At 38.3% G+C, this 24,210-nt stretch overlaps 1 protein-coding gene across 2 annotated transcripts in view; it reads left to right on the forward strand.

Moving 5' to 3' along the window:
* Positions 1 to 24,210, forward strand: part of LOC122842215 (inositol polyphosphate-5-phosphatase A-like) — a 162,279-nt gene that overhangs the window by 126,431 nt on the left and 11,638 nt on the right. For both annotated transcript variants that reach the window (XM_044135869.1, XM_044135870.1), the window contains exons 10-12: positions 4,409 to 4,501; positions 4,779 to 4,853; positions 13,819 to 13,892. In XM_044135869.1, the coding sequence (XP_043991804.1) occupies positions 4,409 to 4,501; positions 4,779 to 4,853; positions 13,819 to 13,892 (242 nt within the window). The remainder of the gene's footprint in view (positions 1 to 4,408; positions 4,502 to 4,778; positions 4,854 to 13,818; positions 13,893 to 24,210) is intronic.

The following is a 24,210-nucleotide window of genomic DNA, read 5'->3' on the forward strand; positions in this document are numbered from 1 at the left end:
CCTAAGATTGAACAAGATTGGTCTCAAGTAGGACAGCCATAGACACTGGTCCTTGAAGACATCTGGACACCTTTGATCTGGATGAAGAAGACCTTTGGAACAACATTTTTTGAACAGATAAGACCAAAGTAGAAATGTTTGACCATAATGCATAGCACCATCTTTAGAAATGACCAACTACAATACATAAACCCAAACACCCAAGCACAGTGCTGGAGAATTAATGATTGGAGTCATACTCTTTCAATGATTGCAGTTTTTTCATCTTTCTCTTAAGTCTAATGAGTTTGTCTTCTTCGAACTGGTGACTTCTGACCCTTTTGTGAGTCGTTTTATGGCATTATATCAGGATTTCCTAAATGTTTCAGCTGGACACAGTGGATGGCGTCCATTGGCCAGCAGTGCCATCCACATAAGGCTTGTTTGAGTGCTGGGGGTCTGGACCTTGGTCTTTGAAGTGAGACAGATTGCTTTTAGCTTGTCTTCTTGGAATAGAGAGCTTCCTCCTTCCACAGCCAGGAGATTATCCTCCATCGATGGACAAAGCCAGTGCTGTTCTCAACAGCACCTCCAATCTGTGGCCCTCTACAAACACTCAGTGCTGACCTCTGACCCATAATGCTGAATCACCCAGCCATCTCCACCCCCACTGCTTGTTAATATTTTCCCATTGCTCTCCTTCTTGTCCCTCCTGCAAGCTAATAAGCAGGCATCAAACAAGGAGTCAATTGCAACCACACAAATTATGTTATTGGTCGTAATGTCATTTAGGTTGATCAGCTTCTACATGTAATACATTTAAGGAGCAGCAGCTTTGAAGGGAGCTGACTGTTCAGAGACTCTGCAGGAACACCTGGACCAGCCAGGCAGCTGGCGGTACCAGGAACACATCAGTGCTCTGGTATGGCTTTAAGTGACAGCACGGGGTTCTCATTTTCCCCATCTCCATGGTTGGAGTTTGCTGGCCAGATCTTATGACAGGAACACCGGGGATGAGTCGAAGCTCCTGGAGGTTTATCCCGTGCTTGAATGAGCCATTTGGGAGACCATAGGTTAGCAGTGATCAATTGTGTGCAATCACCCGTCTGCGGCTTCACTGATACACTGATTGTTCCATCGTTGAACATATGGATGGATCAATTGTTTTAATGTGAGCTTGCAGGACTATGCAAATGTACAAAGCCGGGTAGCTAAAGGAGAGCCTGCATCCGTATTGATCCACCAAACTTTAATTTGTTAAAATATTTTCCTCATTAGGCTCTTGTACATGTAAGATCCTCCTTCTCCTGCGTCTGTGATGTTATTCCTACAGCCCAGCTGGAATCATACATTACCCTGAAGCTGAAATAATTGAATTCAGCCAGGATTCCAAAGAGTAATCGTTCTTGGAAAAGACATTTTCCTACAAGAAAAGGAAGCATTAGCTAATTGTTGAACTGTCCTGGCCGAACTCTCCTGGCACAAGCTTGAGGCTCACATAAATACAAAATATATGGAGCTATCTTATTACCAGGACATCCACTTTTACTGTTTTTACTCTGCAAATTATGTGCATGATCTGTGAGTTTATAGTAGCCTGCAAAAGTATGCATACCTCTTAAACCTTATCAAAATTTGTAAGAGTTCAACCACACAACCTCAATGTATTTTACCAGAGTTAAAACAGTATTGCACAACTGTGAGGAGGAAGCATGTGTTTTCTTTATTTTCTTAAATAAAAATCAGAAACACTGGTCAACAGTGTGCAGTTTTCTGTTCATTCTTCTTTCAAAGTAGCTCAAACTGAGTTAGCTTTGATGGAAAGTGTTTGTGAACAAAAACGTCCATAAAGGTCTGATTAGTGGAGTACATGCCTAAATGTAGTGAACTGCATTCATACTAGATAAGTTAAAGACAGATGGCCTCTAGTTAATTATCAGGTGACTACTGAAGGCAGGTGACTGGCTGCAGGGTATTTTATTTGGGAATATGAACGCAAATTAGGGATGCACCAATCCACATGTTTCACTTCTGATACAAATATCTGAAGTTTAGTGTCAGCTGATTCTGATCTGATACAAAAAAACAGTGCTGAAATGACTTAAATAAAAAAATTTAAAAAAACCCACAGACACTTATGCATACTTAAATACATGAATAGCTTCACCAATTTGGACAAACATGTAAAAACAATACAACTTTAATTAGTTCAGTCAGTGCAATTAGGAGTAAAACAGACAATCTAGAATGAAAAATAAACTAAAACTGACCAAAACATCAGGTTGACTACCTTGGCCAAACAGATACAAATAAACTTCAACAAACCTTCTTTTGAATACTTTAGAAAGTGCAATTAGGAATTCTAAATCTAATGTAAGATAAATAATAAAGCATGATGTTGCGCATAACACAAAGCATAGATTTAGACTGAATAGATCTGCCCTTATGGCTATATATATATATATATATATATATATATATATATATATATATATATATATATATATATATATATATATATATATATATATATATACATATATAAATAATCTAACTTGTTGAAGTTTATTTGTATCTGTTTGGCCAAGGTAGTCAACCTGATGTTTTGGTCAGTTTTAGTTTATTTTTCATTCTAGATTGTAGATTCTATATATATATATATATATATATATATATATATATATATATATATATATATATATTGGTCACCAATATCTCACATTGTCGCCAATATCTGATCCGACTCAAATATTAATATTGAATCTTTGTTTCTCTGACACAAATCTAGGCATGTTTCCATATTTTTCAATAATTAGAAAAATGTCAATAACCACGCACAATTTTCCTTTCACAACCTTCTGTTGGTACATCACATAAAATCCCAGTAAAAACAATTAAGTGTGTGGCTGTAAGCTGACAAAATGTGAAAAAGTTCAATGGGCCTGAAGGCTTTTGTAAGGTGATGAACGTATACGTTCATTGGCATTTCAAAGCTCTTTTTTGCCTGTGGATTTGATGGGAACTGAAAGATTTCTGGGGATTTCTAAAAGGTAAAGGATTCTCATTTGGAAGGATTCTTGTCAAACTAACAAGGTGTAATTAAGAAAGCAAGACAAAAGTGATTTTTTTTTTCCTCCAGGCTTTTGCAAAAGGTTATTTTTTTTTATGATTTCTATTAACTAAAATGTGTTTAGTGCTGACAGTAAAGCCATCAGTGACAACAAAAAGGACTTTATGTGATTGTCTTTGCTAAATGTGGCTACAATGACTTTTTGACAGGGAAAGCATCTCTTGCCCTTCTCACTAGCTCCTTCTTTGGCCTATTCATTGCACAAAGCTGCTTAAGCACACTTAAGCGCATTAGCATTTGGCTGCCAGGGGACCATATTGACCCAGTATTTGGATGGCCTAAATGAGTGAAAGATGGAGCGATTTGTTGGGGCTTTAGAAATTTCCTTTTGGGAGTGGGGGGGTACGAAGGAAGCGTTGGAGCGGTGAAGGGGTGGGGGGTCGTCTTCAAGGAGTTGTTCCACTTTCTCTCAGGGCACAGTGTTTGTTCTAATCTGGTGTGCCATTTCTTCGCGGCCGAAGCAGGTCTGATTTGTGACATTTCAGTCTAAAGAGCCTTTTTCTGCCGGCTATATTGGCTTGACCCGATTATCTAATCTGTGCTTTGAATTTCAATCAGGTTCCCCTCAGCCTCTGCTGTGTGCTATGGGAACCTCTGGCTAAGGGATTTCCTTATTCAGCTTTCTTCAAACACAGATGGCCGAATGTTTAACTAATTGTTAAGAGAGTTGACAAAGCTGAATTTAACCCTGCACACAGTCCAGGGGCTCAGTACATAGACCGGATAAAGAGGAGGACAGTAAGGTGGGAGTTTGTGGGACGGTTCTTTAAAGCAGGCATTTGAACGCAACACAGTGTTGAGGATAAATTAACATCTGTTTAACAGTAAAACTTGCTCAATGTGTGCGTTTTATTAGGCTTCTATATAGACTTGTGATCGGCAGTTAGTATACTTAAAGTATAATTTATTTCAACCTCTGGATTCTAGGAAGGAGTGATGATGAAACATAAAGCATTAATGATTTTAAACTGCTGTAATTAGATATATATATATTTTTTTTTTATTGTGTATTTGATAGAAGAATCAAATATTTAGCTTCTGGCCTTTCCAAAGACCTAAACTTGTTTGAGAGTTTGTTGACTACAATGAGAATGGAAAAAATAATAAATTAACCAGTTTAAACTAGGAAGCGTGTGGTTGACTTGAAACTTGCTAAGCGACTTAGCACCAAATTAATGGAGAAAATCTGCAATAAATCTTAACTTCTGGGCCCAAAGCTTCCAACCAGAACTCTGTGTGTGTGTTTTTGTTTTTCACGTTTTCATGATCGCTCACTCTCTCCGTCTTTGTCTCTTCCAGCATCTGTGTTCTACCGGCACCCTGGAGGCCATCACAAACACCAACAATGATGTGGACAAGCTAATATTCAGAGAGACTAATAACGACCGAAAGGTTAGTTCTCTCTCACTTACCTGAGTCGCTCTGTGAAATGTTGATGATCTGTAATTAGGTGTAAAACCTGTTTTATTGGACCGTTCTGTCGTTCCACATTTCTTCTACCTGTCCTTCTTTAGTAAAGGTGAGGTTCTGCCTCACCTCAGCAGTGGATAAGGCAGTCCTGCCTGCCTGCGTTGCTCACTGATGTTAATTAATTCTCTAATTACTGAGTCCTCTTCTCATTATTACTGCCATTAATCAGAGCACATTTCCTCTCTTCCCTTTCGTTTAGGTTATTCTTGAAGTTGAAAGGAAGAGTTTCAATTACGTCGACCCGAACATTTTCCAGGCAAACAACGGGACTTCGGTAAGTCCGGAGCCTTCATACGCTCAGCTTCCCTCTCATCTTCTAGGAACTGACAGCAATTTAGATTTACCCTAACAGCTTCATGTTAGGGTTTTCACTATGATAACTGCAGCCACTGTTTATAAGGATTTAAACTGATTATCTGTGAAATAGAAGATGAAAGAGGCACGGTGGTTTGAAGAGGTTTCAGTGAGGCTAGAATAGGCGCATGCAGAATGAATGTGTCACTGACAAACGCCCTGCATACAGTAACTTTGTCCTAACAAGATTTCGTTGGAACATTAGTCATTTAATCCTGTAGGACTTATCATGGATAAGACAAGCAATCTTTGTCTTATTATTTTGGTGTTATTGGTTTAATAACCTTAAGACCAGATCTTTGTTGGCAAACCCAGTTCCAGGGTCCCACCAGTGCTAATCGGAGCCGCCTTAGAACTGGATTTGCCAGCTCTGGAGGATAGATTTAGGATCCGTTCTTGCAGTTCACCTTCATGGACGGTGTTTGAACCCGCATGTCTTTGGAGTAACTTTGTGTCCACACAGGCTGTGTTAAGTATGTGCAGCTGAAAGCACCTTTTACATTCCTCTGCTTTTATATGGCTGTATATTACATTAAGTAGTTCAAAGTCGCAGCTTGTTAAATTCCCCAGGAGCTATGCACGCGCACACACACACACACACACACACACACCTTCACATCAACAAAATGAAGCATGAAGCCAGAGCTTATTAATGCTGTTTGACTCATAATATAAAAAGTTAATATAACCCCCTGGGCAATAAATCAGCAGTCATTTATGAACCTCTAAAGGTAAAATAGCTAAAAATCATCAGACATAAACTACATAAACAAATCTAAGCACAATCGTGAAGAAACAAAGTGATTAGAAAAGAACATAGCAGGAATGCTGTTTATTATCCAACACATAAATATGTTAAATGAGTTATTTCAAAATTATATACACTTTACATTATTAGGATGAATTCCTTCCACCTTAATCATTGTTTTATGGATGAAAACAGAAAGTCCTGGCTGGATTATAAGCAGGCAGCAGATGGCCCAGCATTTGTTTTCCTTCTGGTAACTAAAACCTTTCTGTTTTATCACCTTTCACCTCTTTTGTAAAACCCACATGCAGTTTTTCTTTCTTTTTTTTTTTAATTAATTATTATTATTTTTTTTGCTCCTGTTTGGTTAGGATGGATTTTGATGTGAGTTTTCCCTGGAATAAGCTCAGGTCAAGTTTATTTGTACAGCACATTTCAGGAACAAAGTAGTTCAAATGGCTTTACATTATAAAACATCATGTAAAGCAATGATGAAACAAGCAATAAACATTACATTTTGTCAAATGCCATCAAAATTATCACGCAAATATACATCAAATATATTTATCAATCTTCCACTTACTATGAATTGAAGACATCTGCAAAAAGGAGGGTTTTTAGTTTGTTTCAGACCAGAAGACCTGAGTAAATTTAAAAGTTAATACAACAACAGCAGGTCTTTACTGTATAAACAAAAGTACGCATGAATTTCTGTAGATTTTGTTGAAATATTAGTCATTTAATCCTGTAAACGTTCGTCAGGTGATAGAAGGCCAACTTTGTAATCGTCTTTATGTGTTTCGGAAAGTTCAGGTCTGAGTACTGAACCTAAGGAGAGGTTAAAATTTACCATTGAGCTTTAAAATGTGATAGTACTTGTAAACCCTGGTATTCATTGTAGTGGCAGTATTACAGAATATGAGCTGGTCTGTGAAACAGTTGCTGCAGGAGGTTGATGTTCCCCCCTCTGCCTTCAACTTCACCTCCTCCTCCTCCCTTCCTCCCTCTCCACTTCCTCAGCAAGCCAGACAAGATGGATGACATAATGGGGGCATCAGAGATAATCTGATGGTCATGGTCTAGTTAAACACACCGTGTTATGATCCTTATAAAACAAACTACCTTTCCAAAAGGATAAATGTCCCGCCTCCCGCTCCTCCACTGGGGAGGGGTAGAGGAAAAAAATCCATTGCATCCTTCATCAACTGCAAGACTTGTACCAGCTTGACAGAAATTTAATTCGAGGCAGCTCTTGAAAATAATTATTGTATTTTGAGAGGAGTAATCATTGGCCGGGACATGATTGAATGTGTCCATGCCTATTGACTTTTGCTATGATTAATAGGTTTGTTTAGTCGATATTCCCATCGAAATTGTATAATTAATTATCCCCGGCGCTGTCACGGCAGGACGATGGAGAGCCCTGATGAGTATTTGGGAAGATTAAATTTTCCAGGCGCTCACAGCGTCAAGGGGCACCATGGGGCCTTGCTCCGGCGGAGGGATGGGAGGAGCGCGGCGTTAGCTTGCACGCTTGTGTGTGTCCGCGCACACATCTGCACTCCTGCAAATCAGTTTCCTCCCTGCAGCACACACCCGTGGCTCAGTCTCTCTCCCCCATTCGCATTGATTTTGTTTCACTATCTCTTTATTGTAACTTTATCAGTGTGGTGTTGGCAGATGGGGGACCAGGATGTGTTTGTGTTGTGATGAACCTTCCTGTCCGGCGTGCCTCTGCTCGTCATGCTGTTGGCGTCGGTCCTCGGCATAACTCACAGACCAGGAGATGTTTTAAACAAGAGGAGGAAATGCTCCTCCTGCCCAGAGTTCGCCTGTTGCTGCTCTAAGTGGCACTTCAGAATCGATGCTAAATAAAATCCAACATTAAGGGATTTAAAGTGATCCTGCAGTAGTTCTGTCATTTAGTTTGGCTGGAAAATGTTTGTGTCGCTTTATCAAAATAGATGGCTCTTTAGTTTTACGTAAATCTCCTGGTAGAAATTAAATTTAGAATATGTCATTTTACATTTTCAGTCCATTGTATCAGGAATCGCTTCACTAAATCACCAAAAGAAGTGAAATAGTTTGCAGATTTATTGTACCAGCAGTAAAATTTTCTCCAGAGACTTCATCAATTAGCTCTTTTCCGGGCAAAAACTAAATAAAGACTCATTCATATTAATGATGCCTGTGATTTCAGTGAATAAAAAGTGAGATGAACGTATTAGTATTGGTTCTGGCTCAGTTTGTCTCTTCATGCCTCCAGTTTCTACCTGCACTTTACTTCATTTGATCACTTTTTCCTTCTAATTTGTATCTGTAAACAAAACTATTTACTTAAACTTATTTTTTATTGTAGTTGATTATTTTTCTGTAAATTATGAAAATATATTGTCATAAACATTTTCAGTTCTAACCTGCTGAGTTTAAGAGTGACCTGGCCAAAAATGGCACAACATAAATTAACATCAATAACAAAACAGACAATAAAAAAATATGAAGTGCAAAGAATCTGACAAATAAAGGGCAGGGATAATTATTGCAGTGACAATTTAAGATTTAAAACAGAAAGATTTTTAAAACAGATCTGAAAGCTTTCAATGAAGCAAATGAAACTGACAGTTTCAGGTTTTCACAGAACTTAGAAAATGACTTCAAGTCATTAGTTTTCGAGGTAAAACAAACATGTGGTACAAATTGACATTTAGCTGGAATAAAACATCAAGCAGCATAATTCAGGTCCAAATGATTAAAACTAAAAAGTTAGTAAAGGATGAAGGGGAGAGATGACCAATATCAGCTCAGTTCGTTCTACTTTTGGTTTTGGAATAAGTTGAAAAACTAGAGAATGAAATCCTTCCAGTTGATCAAATACAATCATAAAGAAAAAATTAAAACACATAAACAAATCTACAAAGTACCAATGGACATTTAAATAGAATATGTAACAAATGAAAACAAACTGACAAATATAAGTTTGAAGCCGAAATATTCAAAAAGAGACGCTATCCAGGAGACAACCTAATTTTTAACCAATTTTTCTAAAGTTTATTTTTCTTGAGGAATGCTAATTTAGAGAATGAATTACCAATTTGTTGAGTTTAAATCCCCGGACATATTGAGTGTTGGTTTTGTCCAACAGGCTTAAACATTTAATCAAAAATAATGAACAGCATTTTAACTGCACAAATGATTTATTTCTATAGCATTATGTCAAGCTTATCCTGATAGCTGTGATGCATATAAACTGTTTTAATTTGAGACTACAGCTCTCAGTACAATAATTATATTTGTTTACAAATAAATATAGTATGCGTGTTTTTAAACCCTTTTCAGAATAGAAAATCTAAATAAAGTTATAAATGTTATTGTGTTTCTGTGCATTGCAAAATAGCCCCTTAAAAGGTTTTTCTCCTTATGTCTTAGACGACTACAGTACATATAAATATTGCAAATTTAATTAGCTAAAACTGAGATTAAAGAAGATTAAAGTTTGACTAAATCTAAATGACATTTTCGTCCTGATGGAATGATTCCTGCTGCAGTTTTTCTGGGAGTGGCTCCTTCTGTTCTCACTCCACTCTCCCGCTTCGCTCCCGCACCAGTGACACTTTTTATATCGCTTTTCCACACAAAATAATGAAGATACTATAAAAAGAAGTGGGAAAAATATGGCCACCTCAATGAAAGCCAAGAGAGATGGGTAAAAATCAAATTAAATGACCTTTCACCCCAGCAGTTATTGATGGTCTTCAGTGGCAGCAGGTGTTGTCACAGGGAATATTTGACAATGCGTAAATCAAAGCACAATTACAGGTGGTGGACATGCTCAGAGACACTGCATTGCCCCATTTTTTATTTTTTATTTTTTTCCCGTCTCCTTAACTATCGGCATCGATCTGATTTAGGAGGGAGCGGATCATCCGAGTGCAGTCAGAAATTTGAGCCCATGACAGGGTAGTTTTTGCCCTGACACTTCCTCATCTTTTTCTCTCCTGGCGTTATTGCCGGAGCGACATTATCTCGCACCGACCCTTCTCCACAACTCCCAAGGTCATTTCTGGTTGACAAACTACAGCCGGCTTTATAATGTCACAAGCCTTGAACCTGTATAAGCCGTGTTTTTTTTTTTTTTTCTTTTTATTATTTTAAGCTGCCGACCCAGTAGAGCAGCGGCGCATAATGCCTAATCGACCTGGGATGAAATGTAGTGTGAAATTTCCGGCCGCAGGGTTTTCCGTTCATCTGGATGAATAACTCAAGATTCACTTAAGGAGCATGCTCATGATGTGCGTACACACAGCCATATGTTGCTCATCCTGTGTCACTTTGACTCCACCATACTTTACAGCATGAGCTGGTGTCTCCTATAAAAACATAGTCAGCAGTAAACACATATATAAACTAGTTCCAGGCCAGGATGTGATGACCTTGAATAATGTTTTCAAAAAAAATATAAAGCCGAAGTAAAGAAATTGATTGAATCACTTTTAATTAAACCAGAAAAGCAACAATTATTTTTATTTCTGCTAAATTGAAATGGGCATCTGGAATTGTATTTGTCTATAGGTCAAAAATAAGAATTGGTAAAAAATTTAGATGTAGTTTTTAGCTTAGCCGATTACAGTACATTGTTGCCATTCAGTTACAAACTGTTAACGTTTGTTTTTTTTCTCAAAAGTAGCTAAATTAAAGTAGCTCCCTTGCAGCCAGCTTACCGGCAGTGTGTAGCAATATGCTAGTGAGGGAAGGTGTTGAGTTATTCTACAAATAAATTTGGATCCATCTCATTAATGGAACGTCAAAGATTCAAATATTCTTCAAACATGCATTAAAGCAGTGGTTCCCAAAAAATCCCCCCCCCCCCAAAAAAAAGAAAAAAACAAAATCAACTGGGCACACACGTCGTTCAACCAGACATAAATCTTTACTCATGTTTAGTTTTCAAACTCCACTGAATATTTCACACTTCAACAAAACACACTACAAACCATCTTTACTGTGAAACACTTTTGTGTAACTGTTTTCTTTTTTTTCATTCATCCATACTGCTTTCTGCGCCCCCCCCCTGCAATGGCACTGCACCCCCTCTAGGGGGCACGCCCCACACTTTGGGAACCACTGCTTTAAAGAATCCAAGCTTCACTCCAGATATGCTTTTGATGAGGGAGTAACTATAACATGACATAGAGCTGAAAAAAGGTGATTTTATATAATCCCCCATATAAAAGCAACGAGTCAGACCTTGACGACATTAATTTACCCAACTTGTGTAAAGATGTTCCCTTCAATGTGTCACTAACAGATATTCTAGGGTCATTTTCACTCACCTTGAAGGTTTTAAATTATTTTTTGTGAGATTGAGAACCAACATTTGCAACTCAGCATTGTTGTATTAGTTTGGCTGAAATTCCAATAAAGCAAAAAAAAAAAATAAATAAAATACTGGTTAAGCTTTTCAAACACATCCTCCAACATGGTGATTTAGGGAGTACAGCAGAGCGTGGGGCTGCATCCTCTGCTCTGCCATCCCTCATCCACAGTGTGTGAGTCTCTCCCGTGACCCCCGACCCCCCTCCCCCCCCATGGCGGTGTGAGTTTGATGAATGCGGCACATCTGCCCTCCCGAACCGCTGAGACTCTGTCTGGTAGGCCGCCGCGGCTGCAAGTAATGGCTGCTGTTCTACACCACTGCCACGTAATCACACCCACGAGCACGGGCGAAGGCTTGCACGGGAGTCGTTTATGAGCGTGTGCAAACAATGCAAAGACATGAATATGTCACTGCAGATTGGAGACACCCCATACCTTCCGCCGGTGTAATAATTCCCGGACGTCCTTCCAAATATCGGGCATGTGCGCCGCATCGTCTCCGTTGATGTTTCATTATGTACCCATCAACATATTGTCAAGTTTAATGCAGCAACATGATGTCATTAACGTCAGGCTGGCTATACAACCGCTGTCAGACTCACGGCGGAGGATGTCCTCGTCAGGCCATAATTGTTTCCCAATGTCGGAATCATTTTCGGTAGCGTAAATTACCAGCAAATCAACATGGCTGCCCTTCATCTGCATGTCTTTCTGTCCGAACGGGAAAAGGGGGCGGGGCTGGAACGAAGTCCGCAAGGGGTTGCTGGGAAACGCGGCTGTCAGTCTCACAGGGAGGCAGTCATGCAGGTGCCCTGACTACCTGTTCATCTCCCAGATAATTAATGTGTACAAGGATCTGCTAATTGCACTTTTCACTAATGATTTATGGGTTTTGTGAAAGGTGGGAAACTGGGGGAAGTGTGTGTGTACACTCTAGTGAGTGAGTACAGCTGGGTGAGGAGACATGATTGATGAAGAGTGAGTGGATGCTGTGTTGTTATAGAGAGACACACCCCAGTTGGAGAGAACTGGTGACACACACACACACACACACACACACACACAGTTGGTCAACTGGCATCAATATCAAGGTATGTAGGAGTAACTGAATGGGCACAAATATGAGATGATCCAGTTTGACTCTTTCTCATCCTCGCCTTCCTGTGACTATAAGCCCAGTTGATGAATGGGTATTGACTTCTTAGCTGAATCGGATAATGCTGTGTGAATTCAAATAAACTCGACTGTCTATGAGTTTGATAAAGTCTGGCACTGTTTCCAAAGGAAGGTGGTTCTGATATTGTTGGTAGGAATTTAGATGGAGATTGGAAAAATAACTGATTCCCAACTTTATTCCCATCCAAATCAACTCAGGATCCAACCGTCCATCTTTTCATTTATCCGTTTGTCTTCCTATGGTTTTTAGAGAAAAGGCAAATTTATTACTATAGCACCATTTATTAACAAAGCAATCCAAAGTACTTCACAGAAACAGAGTAAAGAATAAAGTTTTTTTTCGCACCTGATCGTCTAATAGACTTGGCTAGGTTGGGGACCAAAACTGCAGCATTTGTTACAGTTTTGCTTTCACACTGACTGTGTCAAACAAAACCCTTTGGAAAAACCTGTTCCCCTCCTTGCCTCTGGTGGCGCTGCACCTAGAACCACTGATGGAAACCATACAAAACCCTCTGAAGAAGCCATTGACTTTCTTCATGAAATAAATGGAGCGGCATCAGAGTGTAGTGGTCATAGGATTTCTCTTTTGTCTTTGGTAAAAGATGATGAACCATTTCTCCCGCTGGTGCTAGGCTTTTGTGTTTGTTTACGTAGTCCACCATAGTCCGCTTCCTGCTTTTGGACTGGCCTCCAGTCCACTCGGCATTGACATATGCATTCCAACCACACCAGAACTGAAGCCTGGGTCTGTATGTAGACCAGAGTTTATTTCACACACATCAGAGTTTGGTTACACAGTCACACCTCCTCAAACTAACCAAACTTTCTGGACAAACAAACTAGAGTTCGATTAAAGTGGACAAAACAGTTTAATTTTAGGGTGTAAATTCCCCCTAAAATAACAGCAAAAAAAACCTCAATCTTGTTTTTCTGATAAAATGGTGGAATTTGTCAAGTTCTTTGACCGAAGCCTCCACTAAACAACAATGTTTTCAAGAACCAAAAGTTTCTGCACAGTTCAGGTTTTCAGACAGTTTGTTTTTGAGCTAAGGAGCAGAAATGAAATTCTGCCTCCCGTTGTTTAGTTTTGGTTCTTGGAGCTCTGAGTTAGCAGGTCTCTCGTTCATACTTGACCAGTCAGTACTTCATCAACAAACAGCAGTATTTATAATATCTCCCCTGTCAAACAAGGACTCACTGATGTCAGAACTGGTGTCATGTGATTCATTTTCATGAAAAATATTTATTGTGGAAGTGCTTTTTATAATACTAACTGATTTCATTATCATGTTTATGCGGTTTTTAAAATCTACGTCTGAGTATGCAAAGATTTCTTGCATACTCAGTGGTCCTGAACCCTGTCCTCGAGTTTCCTTTAAGGTTACGTATCGAAAGCGAATATCTGTCTTTAAATCAGAGTGAAATTTTGTATTTGGGTGGAAATTGGAGTTTCTGACTGAGAGCCAGAAAAAACATTTGACTCAATTAGTGATCACAAATGAACTTAATTAGTTATCAGTCATTACCTGCTTATTCATCTTTATCTCTTTATTTCTGATTTTTTTTTTATTTTTTGCTTTCCCAGCTTTTACAGTTTGACAAAGAGCTGTCGGTGTTCAAGGATCGACTGGATGAGATGGAGATCACTTTCCCACCAACGTAAGAACCACCGCACTTTTTAGCACCTTTACATCGCAAACATGTTGGTATAGAAACATCTGTAATCCTCTCTGGGGTTTTTTTAATAACATGTTTACCATCTCAAAGCAAACACTGCAGCTTTAACATCTTTTCTATGTTAATATGTTTCTGTTTCGTTGAACATTTTATACTACAGGACATTTGATGGTGTTTTAGCCTGTGGTACTTTTTAAAAATACTTCCATAAAAACTGACCTTGAAAGGTTTAATATTTTATACAACTAGGGTTCAAGAGGAACGTATACAGGAAACCATATTACTTTACCAAACTTTACATCAAATTATGAGGAAGTAGTTTAGGCCATTATTTTACTAAAAAAATAAAGAAAACACATTAGCTTTTTTCTTAGTAGTTGATTGATAAATACAAAGTGAGCCTGAAACCAGTTTTTTTATATCACCATTAAAATCAGAACAAGCAGAATACTGAAGAATTTTATGCTGTAAAATGCAACAAAACCCTCCACTTATTTCATCTTTTTCCACATGTGACCACATCTGTCTTATTTAAAATAACATGTTTTCTTCACTTTCTCATTTTGAAGAGTAGTTAAAATGTTACATTTATTGCAGACAGTTATGGATTAATAATTATACAGTCATAGACACTCTGATCATCTTAATGCAAAGTGTAAATTACAGAAAAATGTTTGTTACTTTCATTTTGTGTGAATATTAGTGGATTTTTGTAAAAACAGCAAAAAAAATCCTAAAACTTTCCTGTCCTTCCTAGTAAATATTGTCAACTTGAAGTTATTTTACTGCAAAACAAAAAGATTAATTTATTTTACCAAGGATGAAAATAAATGCAGTCGCTGCAATGGCATTTTTATGGTTTAAAACACATCATGTAGGAATACTTTCAGTTTATTTGAATTATTCCTGATTTAAATTCAGAGCAGCTTATTAATATCCTGGACATGCACAAAATGCTTCAAAATCAAACCTAAAGCAGTGTTTTGTTGTAGTGATCAGGCTTTTCATGCTCTGAACTCTAAAACCAGAAGCAGACTCTGTCACTTTTTCACCAGGCGGTACAATAAAACCTCTTGAATTCTTGCTTTATAGGGATCAGTATGATTGCACATGTTCCCAAACGGCTCCCGCGTGGATTCGGGCGTGCGTGCCACGGGCCGCATTGATAACGCCGTCTCAGCGGGACGTGGTGGAGACGGGAGCCGGCGGTCCTTCTCCTCCTCAAACAAATGCATTTGCAATTAGCCCTTTCAGAGGAGAGGGAGGGCAAACACGCGGCTGGCGCGGAAATATGTTTCGGGGAGCGTCGCGTTAATGGCGCTTGACCTTTGCCGTCGGTTGTGACTCAATCAGTGCAGATAATGAAACGCTGTAATCAAACAATAATTACTTGATAAACTGCTCTGGTGGCAGGCGCGTGTGAGGAAGGACTTTAGAAACATAGGACGTTCCAAATGTGTGTGTGTGTGAATCGATTAAAGATTGCTTGTGCGCAGCTCAGTCGCGGCGCTGCAAGTCCCTGTTTTTTAAATGACTCTGTGTCTTAATCAGGGACCCCATTTACATCACTTTGCATAAGTGACAGGTGGATTTATCGTCCTTTTACACCGCCCAACTCTTGCACCTTTCCATATAACACTGAATCATCTCTCCACAGGGAGGCATGAACGTGCTGCAGCAAAAGAATACAAATGATTTTCTCACACGTGAGGCCATGATGAATCAAACAGATGAAAAGCGGGAGCGGCGTATGAAATCCGATTTGATCAACTCTTAGTCTGCGACATCATTGTCAGGCTTGTGATGGGCAACGGTGGCCTAGTTAAACTTAAACAACCCGCTTCTGCCTCTCTGGTACCCTTCCCCCTGTCAAGCCTCACCGATTGCTCACCATCTCATGCTCTGCTCAGGACCATCCCCTCGCCATCTGTGAGGTTATTACGCTTTTTTTTTTTCTTTTTTTTTTTAATGCCGGCCATCAGAGCGGAGACTCACCGCTGCACACAGGCATGCACACACACGACTCACTTTGCTCCCAATCTATAAATCAATAATAGTCACAAACATTTAATCTTTAAGGTAATTCTCTCTGTGGATTGGATATCACAGTGAGATAGCCTTGCACAAATCAACTGAGGATCTGACCGAAAAGTGGTAAAAATGGTGAAACCAGTAAATGATATAGATTCATTTCCGACAGATTGATGTAATTCAAGAATTGTTTTTTTATGGTTTACAACTAATGGACACTCAAAATTCAGTTTCTTATATATATATATATATATATATATATATATATATATATATATATATATATATATATATATATATATATATATATATATATATATATATATATATATATATATATATATATATATATATATATATATATATATATATATATATATATATATATATATATATATATATATATATATATATATATATATATATATATATATATATATCTATATATATATATATATATATGTATATATATATATATATACATATATATAGATGTTGCATAAAGCCATTAGAATTGATGTGTTCAAAACATTCAAGGTTTTTTTGGGATATATCTTTCTGCCCTGCAATATTTTTAATAATTTTGTAAGCACGTTCTTGTGTGAATTATTGCATTATTTCAGGTCAGGAAACCAGCTTTTAGGACTAGAGCTGACTAACCCAGATGTTAGCATTTCTGTGCCCCAAATCCTCTCTTCAATTCAATTAAAACATTATTATTTATTTTTCCCTGAGTTAAATTAAATATTGTCATATATTTTGGGCAGGAAGAATCTACGGTAGCAGTCAGTCTTGCAACAAATCTGATGAGGCCTCTGACTGAAGACTGCTGCTGTATAACATGCTAACAGCTTAATATTTCTCAGTAGCATGTCCTGCACCATCAGTTGCAAGCACAGTTAATCCATCCCATTTGCTCCTCTTTCTCTGGCTGAATGATTAGAAAACTGGGCAGAAAAATGTTGGAGTAGGGGATGCGATCCTTGCCCGATACGATCGATGGAAGAGGTTGAACTTCCTCCTTCTCTCTCTGCTCTGCATCCATAAAACCTGCTTTAAACTACTCTGAGATTTGGGGTCAGAGTTCATGTATTATTTGAGCTTTTGATATGCTAATCAGCTGCTACTAATTGTAAAAACAATAGAAGGCATCATAACAGCAGTTTAAAAGTAAGAGCAAAAGTTAGTCAACAAATTGCAACTAAATCAATTCTTTTTTGGGGAGGGGGCGAAAATCTTTGCTATTGCACAAAGTATTCAATATCCAGCTTTTTAGTATTCTCTGATGTCAACAGGCTTTGATTGACCCAGATTTGCTTTTAATGAATTTATTAGACTTGGCTGTATTTTTATAGAAATTTACCAAAATATTGTCAATAAATCTTGTATTTATTGCTCAGGTTGACAAAAAAACATTTTATTTTCTGTCAAGACCTTTAAAAATGTTCTAAGTGAATCTTTTTCTTTTAATAAGGCAAATTTGTAAAACTCTTTTTACATATTGGATGCGTATCTCTTCCCAACATAAAAATCTTCAATCTTTATTTAACCAGAAAATATTTAGAAGTGTTGACACAATACGGTTAAAACAGTTTGTAACAAGAACACAGTAATTAAAGTGTTGCTGCTTGGTCTATTGTTCAGTACGTAAAACAAAATGACGTTTTGTTTTTCCTTCTTTTTATTATTTAAGTTTTTGAACCCACAAGTCACATTTTGGCCAATGTGACCAAACGTTTGGACACCTGTGACTTATACTATAATACTTCTTGGTGTTAATCATTTTTTAATATTAAGACAGTCCTCTGACTTATTGAGAAGCACCTGTTTGACTCAAACCTTGAGTTGTGAAAACATGACAAAAAGGTGATGCATTTTTCCAATTTTTTTAAAGCAGGAAATTCCTTCTCTCTGCATCTTTGCAGAGGCCTTAAATTTCGAAATATATATTCCTCCACTTTCAAGAAGACATCTGTCAAAGTCGGCAGTGACACATCTGAGTACTTGGGCACTGGAGTGAGGAATTTGACCGGGCCTCGTGACAGTTGGACCTGGAGCCAGTCGGCTGGCGCTCCGACGGGCCGACGAAGCGCCTCAGCACCGTCAGGGCGACGCAGACAGGATCTCATGTCCGCTCGGGGGGAAAGATGAAACTATTACGCTTATCGTTTATTTAGAAACGGTTTCTCTATCAGCTGTAATACATGAAACTGCCAACCAACCAGGAGGCCATGGACTGCTGCACAGCCATTATTAAAAGTAATGGTAAGTTTTACAGCAGATCATGGTACCTTTTATTTCATATTTTAATGGCATAACATAGGTAATATCCCCTAAAAACATACAAAAGTACCAGTAACGTATTCATGTATTTTGATTGATTTAAGGGAAAGCTTTTAGTACTCCTCTGATCTGATTTCTCTTCTGTTTTTTTTTTGCACAAGATCGATGCAAAAATTGAATTGGCTCCAAGCTTCTGAAAAAAGAAATGAGAAAAGGTAAAATAAATGCAGAGGCTGATGAGCGGGTGGAGGGAGAAGGTATTCGAGCCGTAACGTGGTTACTGGAGTGGGCTTTGAGGGAGATTTTGAGTGACATCAGACCAGCAGCACAACTCCATCAGTGGCCATATCATGAGTGATTTCACAGCTGGAAGACAATGTGGAAGAGTGGGGACACTGGGAAAGAAGTCAGACAGATTTCTGAGGGATTGTTGTTGGATTTTTAATCATTTTAAGTATGAAAGCAAATTTGAAAGTACCTAAAGCACATTAAACCAGAATATTAATTATTTACTGATTGCTAGTATTGATGCCCAAAGGCACATGAAGTCAGGCTCTGGGTTTGAATCCATGTTTAACCTCAAGATTTCTTATATTCAGCTTTCTTCCTGAATAAAAATAATAATCTCTGAATTACAGTAAACTTAAGCTGATTGAGTTTACCTGCTAGTATTTGTTGTTTACTGCCTGAATTTATCATAATCCATTACTCCAAACTTTTTGGTAGCTGATTTATTGCAACTGCTTTAATTTTTTTCTTCTCTGATTTGTTTTATTTAAAAATTAAACTTTGGAATTCAGAAAATCCAAACTAAGATGAAAACAACCAGCAATTCCCAAGCTTGTTCTCCTCTGTGAGGTAACAAACACCAAAGGCTGATCGATAATATTTTGGATACTATCAATCCAAAATATCAATACTAACTTGATATTGGTATTGGATCGATTCTAAGCTTGTAAGATCAATACTTTAGTTTCAGATTCCCTCTTGAAATTGTATTTAATTTGTGTTTTATCAGCTCCACCCCAAAAAATGTTTTGCTCTCAATTTATATTTTTTACATTTTGTTTTGGAAAATAATTGTTTTTCTATTGTTTATCATGTTAATATGTTGTTAAAATATTTTGTAAAAACCTTATATACCTAATCTAAATTCTGTCCTAATTTTTAGCAAAATAATAATAAAAGAAAAACTACGAAAGCACCTAAAGCTCAAAAGTTTGATGATATATTAAATTTAAATAAGTATAAGTATTGATATTGGTATTGGTATCAGTGATACTGGTCCTGTATTTACTTTATCGGATCAATATGCAGTATCATACAAGTGTACTGAAAGGGTTGTCAAGGTGAAATATTTTGGGAAAGTGAAAATAATTTAAATAAAAGTCCCAATATGTTGGTCTATTAATTATTCTTGGAAAATAACTTGAAGTTGAAAAATAGTAACCTGGTCGTTTTTTGGAAATAAATTATAAGTTACAGAAAGTGACCCAGAAGTTCTTGTAGGTTGGAGAAAATTACTTGTAAGTTATGGATTGAATTATGTATTGCTGCTGTAATATTTTAGTTTATTATATTGTGCTTATTTTAATAGTATCAGGTTCTTAATTGTACAACAATTTTATTTTGAATTTGGTAAGAAAGCTGATTCATTTCAACAGATGAAAAAATAAATGAAAAATACCTAAATCTGTTCCAAGCCGACGTTTGCTGCTGCAACATTGACCTAAAGTATAAGTAAAGCAGGAAATTATTCCAAATTTTGCCATAATTCTCCTCTCCAAACCCAAACATCTCTGTAGATTTCTGTAGTCAGACTGGTTGACAGGTCTTAGTGGGACCAGGGTGTCTCTATTGCTGCTTCATTGTTTGTCAAGTCTAGACGTGGACGCAGCAGAGGAGCCCAACCTGACCTAAAGGTCGGGAGGTGAGGTGTGTTGTGAGGCTGAAACTGATAAACGCTTGTGTCCTCGATGCATAGAAAGCTTCTCATGTTTTCAAAGCTCCAGGATGTGAGAGTGTGAGGCTAAATGTTCCACTGCTGTGATGAAACTTAATGTCAAGAGAAACATGAAGCTACCCGTTAGTTTCTGGCTGTTTTCTACACCTTATCTATGAACAGGCCTCTTCCTTGCGCCCTTTACCCTCTGAAGGCCTGTAGAAATGATCTCACCCTCTCTGTATGAGCATTTGATTGTGAAGACATTAGTTGAACAGCCCTTCTGTTTGCCCCTCATATGAAGGAAGCTGCTTGTTTTCTGCTCTCTGACAGCTGTGCTGCTCCGTAGCAGCGGCACATGACTCCGTTTAAGGAGCGCCACCGATACAGTGGAGCCACAACGTTGTGTTAAAAAGTGATCCGCTGTGAGTGTGTGGTTTGTGTTGGCTGCTCCTGGCGTTACGGCCTGATCTACTGAACAGGAACATTGTTTTACAAGCAGCAGCGCATCCATCATTCTAACTACTGGAGAGCCAGTGGAGATGATGAGGGGCAACTGTGGCGATTACAGCGGAAGATTCGCTGCTGTCATATATCGTCGCCTCTTGCCTGAGACGATGCTTCTTGAAACAAAAGCTTTGTTTAAAGCGATCTTGCTAAGAGAGGTTTAAATGGACGCCATCTGTCTCTTCCTGTCTTCATTTAGATCAGCTAAAGGCAGAAGTTGTCATTGCTGAATCCCAGAAAATCTGCAGGGCAACCGATGGCGTTGCACTCTGTTTACGCTCTACAGTGCCAACGTTGTGCCTGTGAGCCTCCCAGCTCAACACATTCAGCGTTATTGATAGCATTTGGCTGATCTTCTTGAAGCTTTCTGTGTGTTGTGTTTTACCAAGCTTCCCCTGACAACCACAAGCAAACATAGATGTGGAGAGGCTACGAGTTATTTGAAAGCTACGGATTCCTACTTCCAGCCAATCCCATCGATGCTAACACCCATGACATCATGTCTCGCATATAAAAACTCTTATCTTTGGCTTCCTGCCCTACCTATATCCTCAAGTTTATATTGCACTCATTAAATACTCAGTAAGTGAATAGTCCACTGTTTGGTCTGTCACCTTTTCACCATATAAGGCTTTTGCTTTGGAGATAAGATTGTCTGCTCTTTGCTAAATGGGCTTTACAATCAAGAAAAGAAGAGAAGACAGCTTCATAAAAATGCACTGGGTGTAGCTATGTTAGATATCATAGAGCAGTGTATACTCAGGGCCTGTCTAAGGTATCTATAGTGCTTCAACTTTTGCATATTTTGTTTAATTGCAAGCACAAACATGTATGTACCCATTTTATCCCAATAAAATGCTTTATTGGGATTTTATGTGACAAGAAAGTGAGCTGGATTTTTTTTTTTTCAGATTATTTTAATACTAGGTTTTAAAACAGTATCCTATGAAGGGATACAATTCATTCATTTATTTATTCATTCATAAAGTGCTTCAAAGGGACAGTATTATGTGTTTTCCAGGCACATAGTGCTATTTTATAGTACAATCAAGTAATTATATTAACTTCATTTGTTTAAAAATATATATATTTAAGTTCACTTCACTTTATTTTGGTAAATTATTAACATTAAACACAGAAAATAAAACTAATACTAATTAACAAACCCATAATTTACCAAAGAAGAAATAGACTGAAGCCAAAGCTTATACTTGCTTACCCTGTTCATATACTTAGCAGCCTACTGTCATAAAAGATGGCTTTATATTTCAAATATGGCTCAAAAGACATTTTACTTTGTAATTTAATGCCCTGAAATTGGGCTTCTGTCCCTTTAAAGAAATTCCTGCTCTGTCGGAAACTCCACCTTCAGGAAGTCATCACAACATCGCTCCTCTATTAGCTCTTTTACAATGTTTTTACCAGTACTGCACTGAGAAGTTGTTGTTCGCAGTTTCAGCAGGTGTTTGCTAATTGCTGTTGGCTAGTCTTAAGGAGTTAGTGAGGTAGAAACTTTGTAGCTTGGAAACTGCGACTTTGAGGAGAAGCTGCATCTTGAAGGTGGGGCTAAGTTCACCCAGGCATTTTGCACATCTGATGGTTGCCATGGGAGATTAAAGAAATCAAGGCAGTACTCCAATTATGTTTTTGGTGATGGAATAGCATGACAACATTATGTAAAGCTTCAAAAAGTTGATTTTACATGATACTGACCCTTTAAAAATAAAAGGCAACCATACTGCAAACATTTTCAAAACTATCAGATACCAATTTGATTTAGTACCTCATATGGGAGGTTTTGGGGGTGAAAAGATCAGAATTGAGCCATTCAGACTGCCGTGAAAAAGTTAGATATGGGCAAAAATAATCGGATTTGAAATCCAATATTCACCAGACGCTCTTTGTCCAATCAGACATTAAAGAATGGGCAAAATGTCAGCATCTGGGGTAATAAAATCTAAAAAAAATAATCTGAAAAACATCAAAGTTTGTGGCTGTAATCTGGATAAAACATGAAAAAGTTCAGGCAGTATAAACGCTTGTGCACTGTTTATAAATGTTGCCTCCCAGGTTGCTGGGTGAGGCCAGGTTTCACTCCATAGGTCGGGGCTGTCCTCACCTTGCCAGGTTTTTTTTTTCTACTGTTGCAAGACAAACAAGCTGACACCAGCAGCAACACATGTGAGTAATGTGCCAGCAGCCAAGTCAAACATTAAACCCTAAACCAAGCATGAATGAATGAGCTCTCCATGGCTGCTAGCGGGGTCCTGATAGGAGACCGTACACACATGTATCATCTGCAGAGTGGCCGGCTGCACAAAAGAATGGATTAACTGTACAGTCTCAACAACAGGCATCCATCAAAGGACCTTTTTCAGTCTCAACTTGAACAAGTGCTTATTGTTAAACCTGATGTGACTGGCGTTGCATGCACAACTCTGGGAAATATTTCATTCATAATTGTGGGTGTTGGAGTCATTTTTCCATGTTTGATTTGTGTCTGAGAGGTTTTAGCTATGCTGTCTCTTTCCAGCCACACACCACTAGAAGTTATCAGCTGTAGCTCATTAATTAGAATAATTAGCCTTGCTGTAACCCACACACCCGACAGTCTACCCTCCAAGATAAGTTTGTGAGTTTCCTTATCGGACGCATCAATCACTTTGTTTGCTGTTGCATTCATGTTGGACTCAATGGAGGGTGCGGTAACAGAAAAAGGAAGTATACACCTGCAAATGTGGAGAATGGGAGTTTAATGGTTACAGCTGAGTGTTTTTAATCATTTTCTTTACAACTAGCCGTCATCAGAAGTGACCAACCTGTTTTGTTTGGTGGAAGTTATCCAGCGGGAGTTCATTGTTTGAAGTAGGTGAAGAGGGAAACTTGATTTTCTCTCTATCTGTTTAACACCAAAATGACCCCGGTCTTGTTAGTCAATAAAGCTCCGAGACCAACCCTGAGTGGTGGGTTGTTCTCAGGCCGTCACCTCAGGAAGCGGCGGCGTTCAGGCCACCCTGAAGTGGAGCGGCTCTCAAAGCTCTTTGAAGCCTTTGCTCTTTTCCACCCTCACTTCTGTCTGATCCATCTTTATCCCCTCTCCTCTGCCTCCCGCTCTCTATCTGTTTCACTCATCCTATTCTTCATGCCCTCTTTTTATCCCAGGATCACTCCTTCAGACCTTTGATTTGCATGTCAAAACCTCCCTGCCTCCCACAGCCCTCCTCCCCTTGGGTTTGAATGTTATTAATGCTAATTGGAGGCGGGGAACTCCTTTAAGAAGTCAGCAGGTCTGTTTGTACACCTGGTGGGATGTGTGTGCGCTTGTGGGTGTGTGTGTGCGTGCGTGTGCGTGTGTGTGTGTGAGCCAGAGACATCTTCTGGTTTAAGGTGCAGGTGCATGAGTAGAATTGAAAAGTTATTTTATGGGTATCGTAAACATTTATTACACACAGATGACAAGTATTTGATTCTAAGTCTGTCGCAATAAGCAATTAATCAATTTATCGATTATTTGCATGGTAAATTAAAATGAGTTCA

Source organism: Gambusia affinis, linkage group LG13 (assembly GCF_019740435.1).
Source record: "Gambusia affinis linkage group LG13, SWU_Gaff_1.0, whole genome shotgun sequence".
In the NCBI taxonomy this organism is placed as follows: domain Eukaryota; kingdom Metazoa; phylum Chordata; class Actinopteri; order Cyprinodontiformes; family Poeciliidae; genus Gambusia; species Gambusia affinis.